The sequence below is a fragment of the Blennius ocellaris genome (genome assembly GCF_963422515.1).
Source record: "Blennius ocellaris genome assembly, chromosome: 10".
Classification (NCBI taxonomy): domain Eukaryota; kingdom Metazoa; phylum Chordata; class Actinopteri; order Blenniiformes; family Blenniidae; genus Blennius; species Blennius ocellaris.
This window is the reverse complement of record NC_137659.1, coordinates 3,626,876-3,639,675: the sequence shown is the minus strand read 5'-3', so window position 1 is coordinate 3,639,675 and position 12,800 is coordinate 3,626,876. Positions and strand designations below refer to the sequence as shown.

At 40.7% G+C, this 12,800-nt stretch overlaps 1 protein-coding gene across 1 annotated transcript in view; it reads right to left on the bottom strand.

Annotated features, from left to right (window-relative positions):
• LOC308135094 (receptor-type tyrosine-protein phosphatase N2-like) overlaps positions 1-12,800 on the bottom strand; it is a gene marked incomplete at its 5' end in the record, with an annotated part of 199,749 nt that overhangs the window by 139,299 nt on the left and 47,650 nt on the right. Inside the window, one exon of the mRNA XM_080502967.1 lies at positions 9,070-9,156. Coding sequence (XP_080359093.1) covers positions 9,070-9,156 — 87 coding nt within the window. The remainder of the gene's footprint in view (positions 1-9,069; positions 9,157-12,800) is intronic.

The window sequence follows — 12,800 nt, the reverse complement described above, 5'->3', positions numbered from 1 at the left end:
GACGGAGTTAAAACGTGCACCCTCAAACTGCGTTTCGGCAGGTGTTTTTTTTTTCGGGAGCGAAACCGAAGCGGGGGCGTCCGTCACCGGGATCGCCGTGCGGCACAGTGGCTCATTTCTCCGCCCATTTTTTCTCCTCGAAGGTATGAGGCCCGTGTATTTGTCACATCCCTGAAGTGATTCATCAGCCGGCGCGGACGAAGTCTCCGCGCGTGTGATGAAGAGGGGGAGGGGGGGGGGGGTGTGGGATCACTCATGTTGAGTTGATCACATATCCATCTGTCGGCCTCTGCCACCCAGGGCAGGTCCCGCACAAAGACATGCACTCCCGAGCCTTTTGTAAATAACCTTGTCAGTCACCGAATAAAGAGGAGCTCCGGCGGGGCTCGGGTGGTGGGGGTTATTGGAGGATGGAATATAAGGAAATATGGCGCATGAACTCATGCAGTACTGAAACTATCGGGACATATCATAAAAACACATTATTCCTCACGATGTTCTTTAAAGTGTCGGACAGATTGAGGGGGAAGAGGAGTGGATAAAACTAGTATTCCATTGAAACAGATGAAATGTGATGGAAAATAACAAATCAATAACATGTTATACTGCAAAAACCCGACATGTGGAAGTCTTGTAATCAGCCCCCCCCCCCAAGATTTTTTGTGAGATAAAGCAGCGTGAGGGTTTAAATCAGGGCACTCAATTCTGACCCGCAACTTCGTGTCCAAAATAAAATGCAATTTCTATTTCTTTTCTTTTTTTTTTACTGCACTTTTCTTAATCAACAGTTCATATAATGTGTTTCATCAATAGAAAGTACCATTGTGTTTATTTAAAGTGGAGGTGTCATACATAAGGCCCGTGGGCCAAAACTGGGACGCAAAAGGCTCCGACCAGCGAAACCTCCAAAGAAAACATAGATAAAAAAAAAACCAACAAAAAAAACATTTCTTAAGAGTGAATACTGTAGTGCTGGAATGAAAGGTAGCGAACTGGCATGAGCCTCAAAGCCATGCTGTCAGGGTTAGTTTGCAAAAACAAGCATAAAGCGAAAAGTAAAAAAAAAACCTGTATTTTGCAACAGATATTATCAAGAAAATTGGCTTTATGTTGAGATTGTCATCATTTTCTATAACAATCGTTAGATTTTTGTCAAAATATCAACATCACGTGAACTCTCAGCCACTACCAATAAAAAGTTACATTTAAAGGTTATTATGACATTATTTTACCAATCCGGTCCACTAAAGATAAAATTAGGATGAATGTGGCCCTTCCACTAAAATGTGTTTGATACCACTTATTGAAAAGCTTCAATTAAGTGTTTCGGAGTAAAGAGCAGCACCCACTGTTTGCAGTCTTGTATTATGATGCAATATTTACTCTAAAACAACACACTTTGAGAAATAATAGTGCAATTTCTGTACTGCTGCAACACTGACGAAGCCCTTTAATGAGACAACATCGTCAGAGGGCATCTGAAAAGGTGGGATCATCCTTTGAAAAACTCTGCTTTGGGTAATGGATCCCAATCGGGATTGTTGTTCTTGGTGATTTGATGTATGACACGAAGGACATGTCAAAGAAAACCTGATTAAACCACCTCTTGGAATTTAGATCAGTCGAGAGAAACTCGTGTAAGATTGGGTGTTTCCAGAGTCACTGTGACGTTTTGGCAGATTAGAGATCTGACAGAGGGTCAGCGGACTTTTTAAAGGACGATTTGGCTTAACCGAATCAACTAATCAACAAATAGTTACAAGCATCTCTAGTTACAGAATGAAGTTAACCTTGCAATTGACGCTGCAAGAACACAAACAACTTAATTATGAGAAAAGACAACATTTCAATTAGACATTGAACATATACAAGCATTGAATTCAGTGCTCCTGAAAGTCTGTGCTGAAGCTTTGGGTCGTGATACAATGAATATTTTGGATTTTCAAGATAAACGAGCAGATTACACGATTCTTTCAAAGACTTAAGCTGTCATGTTATTATGCTAAAAAGACAGAAATTACATCATCCCAAAGCCATAATAAAAGAAAGATACTTTTCAACAAAAATCCTCAATATATTAGGTTGTCTTTGTTAATAAGTCTCTTTGTTTCCATCTCATTTCAACATATTCGTTGATTATGGACATTTCTGAATAGAGATGAGATGACATGAGACAGGGATGTTGTTGCAGCAGCAAATGGACAGTAATAAACGAGTAGCAACACAAGACAAACAAATATTTTTAAAAATAACATAAAAACATGATAATAACTGACAGTATTTCAGTATTATTGCATGCTAATGTGATTGGAAATATAAACTTACATTTCTATGTTGCAGAACTGACACCAAATGAAGCTTCAATCTAAAATTATGTTTGGATTCTGTGTTATCTTGATAAACAAATCTAAAGCAATACACATAATTAGTTGGATTTGTTTCACCTGTGAGACACATTGCTTATATTAATCCTGCTTTTGGTGACTGGAAAATACAATCAAACTATAAATGAATGTGCATGAATGCTCTGCTGTGGCACCGAAACTTGATATGAGAAAAATCCACCAAAACAAAACAGAATACATAAATCCTAAAAATAAATGAAAAAAAAAAAAAAGGGATGACTAAAGTCCAATTATCACACCTCTAAGCAAGTCCAGGCTCACTATCTCCCCCTAGTGGCCACTTTGTGATACAACGCCTCAGCTCAGACAGACATTACATCATCTCAACTTTCCTGTTTGAAAATAATAAATAAAATAGATTTAAGAAAGAAAGAAAAGTCTACATCCAGTGACGGTTACACAACAGCCGCCATTATTGGGCAGCCAGCTCGCAGTCAAAGGCTGAGCGCGGCTGGCCGCCCACACCGCCCCCCCCCCACCACTCCACCCCCCCACCCCCCCACCCCACCCGCCTCCTTGCCCCTCGAACACTATCAGGCCACCGCGGCGGCTAAAAACATTTCCAAGGCCGCTTTGCTCGGAGTGCTCACCGTCAGTATTATCTAATCAGTATTGGATTGTTCCAAATGAAATGTAAGGGTGTGAGTCAGACTCCAGGTTCGTTTCATGTCCGGGCGCAGTGTGTAGGCTCACTTTTATGATTCATACGGTGAAAGCTTTCGCTGCAGGGCCCAGTGAACCGGCCGCCACTCCCCGAGAGGAAACCGCTCACAGAAGAGAAAAGAAGAAGAAAAAAAAAAAAAAAAAGGAAGTTATGTTGTGTTGTTTGGTGGCTGAGGTTGCACAGGTCGCCGACTACTTTGTTGGGAGATACTTTTGTTGTTGTACCATGCTAATGTGGCGGTGCTGCGCGAGGTTGCGAGGTTGAGGTGCCTGTGGCGTCGCCGCCTGGTAAATGGATGAAGGGGAGTTCTCAGCGTGGATGAGATTAAAGATAAGTGTATGGGAGGAGGCGGAAGAGGAGGGGCTTGTGTTCTGCGGCCACTCTGTGCGGCATCCTTCCACTTCAGCTGCTTTTAGTGGATCGCAGCTCGTTTAATAAGAGAAAAGTAGCAGAAAGTCGGGACGCTGTGTCAGATGTAAGTAGAAATGGGAAAAAAAAAAAATCCCCTTCGTCTGCATCAATTTTCATGGGTTTTTTTTAGGTATAAAAGGAGCTTTTTAGAAAGGGGGACTAATCATTATAGCGGCCTGTAGGACACCTGCAGTTTGATCGTTCCATCACAAACAATAAAGGTCACGATATTAAAACTAATTTTGAAAATTGTGGCAGAAGCACTTTATTATTTAGCCCTTCGACAGGCAAAAGATCTAAATGAAAGCAGTTAGTTTAGTCACGAGAAGGTTAAAGTGTATTTCAACAGCTATATTTGCCCCACAACATATTATTAAGGGATGCAGGAAGCCTCTACTGAAAGAGTATTTTCTATTTTATACTATTAAAGTTTTTTTTTTAGGCCTGATTTACATCCGGATTACAAAAAATCGAGGTTAAGACATATAGTACTAATGTTATTATTCCATTTTTTTAACTGCATTTCAACATGTTCATTATGTACAGTGAGCTTAAGTGTCCTAAACGGCGCTGATACATTAAAAGAACATAATTAGTGTTTCCCTGTGGGAAGATGGTTTTTAAAAATATAGTTTTAGATTTACTTATTTACTGAACTCGAAATTCAGGATTACCAAACCAAGGCTGGGAAAGAAAGTGCCACAGAGCAACAGTAGCTCATAAAAAACGTCTTTTTTTCTATTGACTCCAGTCAGCTCTCTCAGTACTCAATAGTATTGAGAATTTTTCACGTGACCCACAATTAGTTGCCCACCTCTGGTTTTTACGATATTATACCAACTGTCTGTGATGTGTGCATTTTCTCAACCCTCGTGTAGTAACCACTATTTTTTGGTTTTGTCCAAACAAGATGACTTCAATAATGAAATGCCAAAGTTTCAAGCGGCATCAGACAGACTTCAAAGAGCACAAAGTTAGGGAAAAAAAAACCCCCAAACATTCTTGGTCCAAACTTTCACAATTGATAACGGTGTCGCTTTTTTTTTAGATCTTCAAGTCCAGAGATGATCTATAAATGATGGAGACTTCCAGCAGTACAGTCATAAATGATGGGAAAAGAATTGATTTCATCAGTGTTGTGTTACCAACCAGCTGTTAGTGTGGTGGAGCAGATAAAGAAGGGAAAGGCCACAGGCATGCTGGGTAACTCGGGAAGCGTTTGGGAGTGACTCGGTGTCGCTCTGCAGCTTTTGTTTCTGCGCTCTGGCGGAGGAGGCCGCCGTTGCCACAGAGGCGAGGATCCAGGGCGGCCTTGGCCGAATAAGCGTGGCGCCTCTGACAAATTGTCAAGGCGGCTCCCCCTGCTGGGCTTTCACCGCGCTCGCAACAAAAGAAACCCCCTGGCCCTCTCTCTCTCTCTCTCTCTCTCTCTCTCTCTCTCTCTCTCTCTCTCTCTCTGTCGCTCGCTCTCTCTCCCTGCCTCCGATCCATCACTCTCCCCAGTGTACAGCTCCCGCCTTTCATTCCCAGAATAGGACAACAAAGACAAAAGGTGCATTAGAACAGCAGAACAGTAGAGGCCACCCAGGGACTCAATACAGCAGCCCAGCAGCACGGCGAGGTGCCGGGCGAACAGCGGGGCCGGGCGGCGGGGGCGGCACATAGTGTGTGAAGGTATGTGTGTGACCTGTGAGCTGTGTGTGTGTGCGCTTGTGTGTGTGTGAGTAAATCCTACAAGCCCAAGCCACACTCACCCCACCTGTCTCCGCTCCCGGCGCACAAACATGGAACTTCTACTTTCTCTCGTCAATTTCAAGAACTTTATTTGTTATTTAAAGGATTTTATTGGGGAAACAACGCTGCAGACGATCTGACTTCAAAAACGCCAATGCAAAGTTTTTCATTCGTCTCAAAGACTTGCGGGGTTTTGTTCAATAAAGAGCTGATGAACACGTCCGTGGCTTTTGTAGAATTATTGCTTACTTCAGATTAAAAAAAGAATGAACCAAAATCTGCCCAGATTCAAGGCGCTTAATCAGCGAGATGATTAACTGTAAGCTCCCTCAGCGATAGTCAGGAGACGTGTTAGCTGGTTATTCATGGACTAAAGTGTCTGCTGAAGTGTATTTTTAAAAAAGTACAGTGGGAAGGTGAAGAGACGTCTTCTGGCAGAACCAATCAGTATCAAGATCAGAGTGAGAAAAGGAAAAAGAAAACGTGCCTATAAAAGCTCCGATGGTGCGATATACGTTCACGATCAACTCGAGAATTGAGGAATGAACCTACATTGAGCGGCGTTTCCAAGGGGAAAAAATTGCATTTTCACTTGAAATGTTACGTAAACGAGGACTCAGGAGTAATTTGACATCGTTTATCCTGAGACACTGTGATCCAGCCAGTCTGAGAAGATAATGAAAATTACTTTTTCACTTTGTTGAAGGAAAAGACCGACGACGTTCACAAAGTGCCCCAAACTTCAGCAGCTGTTCACTTCATCAGTGTTTAACATTGACAATAAATTGCACCCAGTTTAGTTTTGACTATTTTAAACATGTTCCTTGATCAAACTGTTTTTTGTTAAAAATGTCAGGAACTACTGTCTGGTACTAAAACACATTTTTAGCCTTTTTTTTTTAAAGTTTGTTTGTTTGTTTATCACCTGTGTATTTTTCATATTTCTCTGTACTGACTGGATGACAAATGGTTTATTTTCCAGACATCTCATGGAACTGATATCTGTATTTTTCAGCACTCACAAACAGTGCTATATTTCTTTTCATGATATTTCCCGACGATGGCGCGGTCGGTAATGTACAAAACTTTCTCATAAAAGTCAGAGGACAAAAACGGAACAAAACTGACGGTTGTGTAAAAAAAAAAAAAAAAAGACTATACACAAACCATAGCAATAAGCTTGTACTAACAAGATAAGTGATGAATAAACTAAAATGATTACAACTATCACAGTAATCATAATCTCATAATTGCCTGAGAGTCTAAACTCTTTGTGTGTTTTGTGGATTTCATAGTCAAAAATTAAGGTTTTTCCCTCTATAGTTGCTCTTTTGTTGTCCAACTATTGCGGTGATCTGTTTTCATTTCCTGAGCTGATGCGTCCCCCCGGTGGTCCGAGAAATAAGAATAAGTGCGGCTCATTCAGTGAAGAAAAAAAAAAATAAAAAATCCAGTAATCTTGTGATTAAAAAAGATCACTCATTGTCATTTTAGTGTCCAAATTGTTGGAAGGCTATTTGGAATTCACCGTTTCAATTAGGAACAAATGAGTATTGTTTTGTTTTTTTTCCCTCCGAGGTCTGATGGGAGTCCGATGGTGACTCAGTTTGGGGTTTAAGTAATGTCACAGATTTCTTTCTTTGCTGGCTCCACCGTCATCATCATCATCATCATCATCAACGCGGACATTTCTCATTATATGGAACCTCCCCCGAAACAAACTTTTCTCTCTCTTGCTAACTTAATAATCACTCTCATGATGGGGAAGGGGGCTATCTATCTATCTATCTATCTATCTGATTTTTTCATTTCCAAAATGTTGACATATTTGGATAACTGTAGGTCATTCACGTTCATTCATTAAAAAAAATTAAATATTCTCTGTGATGAAAATGTTGATTTTGATATAAGTACTGACAACCATGCTTGTTGCCTCACCAATCAATTCTAAGGTCTTGGGGCCTCACTATAGGAGGCTTGCAGATAACAAATAAGATCCAATATTCAATTAAAAACTAATAAGAGGGATACTATAGACTTTGTCACAGTCTACAGGTGCTCAGTTTAGAGGTGCAGACAGAAGCAATGTGGGGGTTTAGACAAGCACATGAAGTGAAGTTTGCCGTGACGTGAGTTAGGTACAGGTGGAAACCATCACCAAACACCGCACTGGAATGTTCAGATGGACAGCAGTTCTCTGCCTAAACCCACGCTTCTGGCAATTTATGTCGCTAACAAAAGTCACCTGCAGGGAGGTGGGAGGTAGTGAGAGGAAGTGACAAACTGGGGTAAAAAAAAGAAAATACATAAAGAGAAAGAAAAACAAACCGAGAAAGAAGCAAATAAAAAAAAAAGAAGTGGAGAATAAGTGGAAAGGGTTCAGGAGGAGTTCAGGCTCATTAATAAATGATTGCAGGCGGCGGCTCGACTTCAACACGTCAATAATGCGGATGAGAGGCGCTCATTGCTTTGCTTGACACCCCTCCCACCAGAGCGGGGGAGGAGGAGGAGGGGGAGGGGAGGTGGGGTGTCGACGGAATGAAAATAAGGCGACGTCCTTGGATTGCTACTGTTTTCCCTCCCCTTTCTTCACTCCTGATGTTAATGCCCCGTGTTTTGATCCCACCCGTTTGCCCTCTGCGATCCGTCCCGCTGGAGGGAGGGGGGGGTGGGGGGTGGGGGGGGGCAACAACTGTGGAGCGGCCGACGCTGCTGGTCTTCTGTGGGGAATATCTGATTGGTTTCAGCGTGTGATGCTCTCGCCCTTGGACGAAATCAACGCCCACCGGAGCCGGCGGGTAGAAAGTGGTTGTTGTCGGGAACGGAGAGAGAGCGCACCGTGGACATCGTGAGTCATCGGCAGAACCTTTGCTCTCGCCATCGTTTGAGGACATTAAGGCAGTAAATCCCTCGATTTGAAAGTAAAGACTTGGGTTAACATGATGTAGTTTGGTTTTAGTATGCAGTCAAAGCTTAGGTATTACATTGCAGCCTGAGACCCGGTTGACGCGACAACATTTCAAGTAAAGACGCATCGTTTTCGTTTCTGAAAAGCATCTTTATAGTTGAACTATTGTGTTCTAGTGTGTTGTTTCTTGTTTCCAGACTAAAGATGGAAAAGAGCTCTGGTGATAGTCGTGCATATTTGCATTGATTTCTTTTTTATGAATAAAGAAATCAAATTTTTTAAAAGAAATGTAAAACTGACATGGATTTGCAAAGCAAAAAAAAAAAAAAAGAAGAGAGAATGGTGGTTTATGCATGCTTGACATTTTTGGGGTGTTTTTCAAATGTATTTATGTTCACAATGATCAAATTAAATCGATCAACAGTAATGTTTGTGCTTGTAATTGAACCGATCAATCAAAATCAGGAGATTATCAACAATATTTCTGCAGATGATCACGACGGGTTTCCATTTATTTGATTTAAGTCCTCGTATTCTGTGCGATGTTGAGGGATTTATGCTTAAAAAAAAAAAAAAAAAAGAATGCATGTGTGAAATTTGTCTCCTTCAGCGTGTTGGCTCTGTTTCAAACAGACTTCATGCATTGAAAAAAAAATAAAAAATTGGCTTTTTTTTTTTTTTTTTATAATAACCAGAACAGGTGCGTCGTTTCTCAATCGCAACAGATTATTCAGAGTGGCAGCTTTACAGTACATGTGGTGTTTTTTTTGACAAACTCTGTGATGCAATTTGACAAATGAAAGGCTTTAGTTTGGAGAGAAAAATATATCAGCTGTGGGTTGTCGGAGCTTTCAGAGCAGGATGGAGTGAGTAAATTGGCTTTATCTGCTTGAATGTGATAGATTTCTAGTTTTTGTTTTTTCTTCATTAAAAGGAGCTATACGTACGAGAGCTCGGCGAAGTCGGTCATCTGGATCTTCGCCATGCGGGCCAAGATCTCCATCAGGTGCAGGCCTTCGTCCGTCTGGAGTCCGCTGATGACGAGGACGATGGGGGAGAAAATTGAGAGAGGAGATATATTAGAAATAAAATACAAGTAAAATTGTATTATGATGGGGGAAAAAGAACAACGATGTCAATTTTACATGTAGTTGGATTCAAGAAGACAGATAGATGGATGCTATAATGTTAGCAGATTATGAAAAGGAAAAGGTATTACTTAATATTGTTATGGAGGAAAGATTTGATTTAAAATTTGCATTTAGTATGCAGAAAAGACGGACATTTCATCAATCCAATAGGGTGTAGTGGTTAGCCCTCCTGCCTCACAGTGTAAAAACCCTTGTTTGTTTCCAGAGCCTCTGTCTTGTAGTAGTGAGGAAGATAATGACGTCTTTCCCTTTGAGGTTAAGGCTTTTCTATTTAATAAAGCTGAGAGTTAGGGTTGGCTTAGGCCAGTCTGGGCCTTTTTCTAGTGAAGCTGCTATAAGTTTAGACTGCTGGAAGATAAGCAATGAGCTTCTTTCCTGACTCCTGACTGAAACGTCTGACCTTTGAGTCAAGCTGAAGCCCCTCGACTGTAATTAGTCTTAAGAAGAAGCTTTTACTATTTGCAGTCACCTCGGTATCCACTGTTTGCCCTTTTACCATTTTTTATATTGTAGTTTCTTATGCATATCTATGTTTTTTATAGATTTGCATTCCTCCTTGTCCACTTCTCCCTCCTAAAATGCTTTGAGCTCCTTCATGGCCTTTGGCTCCGAACAGCTGTTAACAACATTGTTGATTGAGTGACTCCTTATAAAATAAGGACTTAACTTAACTTAGCATTACAAAGCTGTTTAAGAATCCAAAAGCTTGACTTTGACACTTTGTGTGATAAATGCTGTTAAAGGGTAACTGAAATGTTTTTCAGATTTCATCTTTAGAAAGAAGAATAAATATGCTTTTGAAAGGTATATAACATTCCCAGATAAAAGTCCGAATTCCGACCCTTTTAATTGACTTTACATGATGCAGCAGACGACGGTATATTTGCGGGCCATAAATGTGAGCCGCCTGAGCTAGACCGGATATGACGTACGAGGGGTTATATGTCCCAGCCAAAACAACATCAGCTGATTGAAGAATGGAGGGGTTTGGCGATACAGAAGCACCTAGGAGCGATGTTAGCGAAGATTTAAGTGACGTATCGTTGGTTTTGGACGAAGATGAAGGAGAGGAATCATCGGAGGAAGAATTAGAAGAAAATCAAGGCGTTCAACCATACATGTTTGAGCCGTGAGTACATATTGTGTGTGACCGGGTATTTACCCGTGTGCACATATTGTGCGTGACCGGGTATTTACCCGTGTGCACATATTGTGTGTGACCGGGTATTTACCCTTGTGTCAGAGTGGGTGTTTTGCAAAGTTTATTGGTCTATTTGTCTTAAGTTTTAGCAGGTTTTAAAAAGACTTACTGAAGGTTGGGTTTAAAAATCCGTTAAAAAGCCGTTTAAAAATAGTGGGGACAGAACCAGGTTTCAGGATACGTTTCCTCTTCACATCAAAACCAAGTGACTCTCGGATTGCGGGTGCTGTTTCGTAACAGTCATCCGTGAAATGTTGACTGCAGAGATAGGAGGCCTCTGTTGGTGTCCAGTTGGAGCGAGTGCGCTGCACTTGTTTTGTCCATAATCTCCTCAAAGTTTCATCTTTTGGGAATTTATGGACACTTACAGACGGACTGGGCATTTGGGAACACCCAGCCGCAACACAACGCTTAGGCATGACTCTAAAAAACTGCTAAATAACGCGATAATGCAGAGCACATGTAAACAAGACACTACGATCAGCTGTTGTGGGCGGAAGTAAATAACTCCTCATACGTCACAGCGCAAAACTACGGCAAGTTGGGAAAACTAGGTCAGATTCACAGGGCGGGAGATTTAAAGGCATTTTTAGACGTTCGGCGCTCAAGAGCAAGATAGTGGTGTGATTGTCATTGGTGTGTCATATATCATTCGAAAGGGGGAAAAATAATGCTAAATACTGGTGTATTTTAATAGAATTATTTCAGGGACCCTTTAAGCCCAAGTATTAAGATACAGACATACATCAAAGTCATTTCAAAGACAACTTTTTTCTTCTTCCTTCATTTGTAATCTGTGTTCAATTTTCGAAACATGAGGCGGACTTGATAAAATAATGCGAGAAGCTTTATTAGTGTTTTATAGGGATTGTAAAGATTCGCGTTTAATTCGAAAAAGACCAAAACCTCTTCCACACGACCCAGACTTCCCCCATGTTTGGACCTCACAGCAGCCCAATCGGAGCGGAGGAAGCTCTCTGACATTTCACCAAAGCGTGAAGGAGGAAACCGAGAAATGGAGGAATAACAAATGAACCAGTCCATTAAGGCAGCCTCTTGATGCATGCCGGGCCAATCGGGTGGTAAGACAGGGGTGTGCGTGTGTGTGTGCATGTGCGTGTGCGTGTGTGTCTTGGGAGACTGATTAAAACTCAATATCCCAACTCAAACTAATTGCTTCCTATCTGCCGCGAACTCGTCTGACCTCCCTTCAGTCAAACACAGGAAGCTTCCCGACAGCTGCAGGATGTTCAACATCTTCACAGGCAGTTTTGGGAGGAAAGACTTTCTATTTGTCCAAATGTCTTTCTTTCTTTTTTTTTTAAATCCCAAAATATCTGATAGACTGGTAAAAACATTCTACTGGATCGGTTTAAAAAAAGGCAACTTTTGGTATAATTCATATGTTGATCAAGTCACATTGTTCTATATTTGAATTACTTTCTTTTTTTTTCCACAAAGGATGTTATTCATTCTATCTGTCTGTGGCGCTTGGGAAAACTGATGGCTTATGGGTATTGTAGTATTTGGGGTTTTTAAATAATGGATGAAACACAGTGAACATAAGAAGATCGTTTTTAGTTGTGTGGATGAATTTAAAAAGGTTGGCTCACAATACTTAAATGAGTGTATTGTATTTTCAACAAATATTTTTGGCTTCAATATGAGATATATTTGTGTAAAGATATTCAAATTTTAATTGTTCACTGATTCAGTTAATTCCAATTTACTTCTCAGAGGTATTTTCCTCAGTGTGGAGAGAAAACATCTCATTGGGGTCTGCATGTTTCATTTGGCACAACATGGGAAGAATAATGTGATATTTGCTTACAAAAAAAAAACCCTTTCATTCCTCTTTTTTTAAACACATATATTTACTGTATAGACCATGCCTCATAAACTTGCATAGTGCTAACCTGATCATTTAGAGATAAAACCATTAACCCCACTCATGTTTTATCACCTGACAATGTAATGATTTGAAAGAATGTTAATTAATATAATCGCAGTTCCCAAGGTAACTGAAGACGCTATCATTAATAATTATAGAGGAGCAGGGGCCATTGATATACGAAAGAAGAAGTGTATCTACTGAGAGAGCATCAAAAAATATCTTCCAATACTACATCCATGACTCCTCTCCTCCTGTCTCATAATTCCAACTGCAACATCCTTCATCCCACATATCCACTCGTCATTCTGGATCATCTCAGGCTTTATTTTTGTATTTTTTTTCAAAGAGAGAGAGAAATTCGTCGAAAGGAACAATATGGTTGATTGCAATTGCTTCGTATGTTATTCTCGCCATCACATTCACTAACTAACA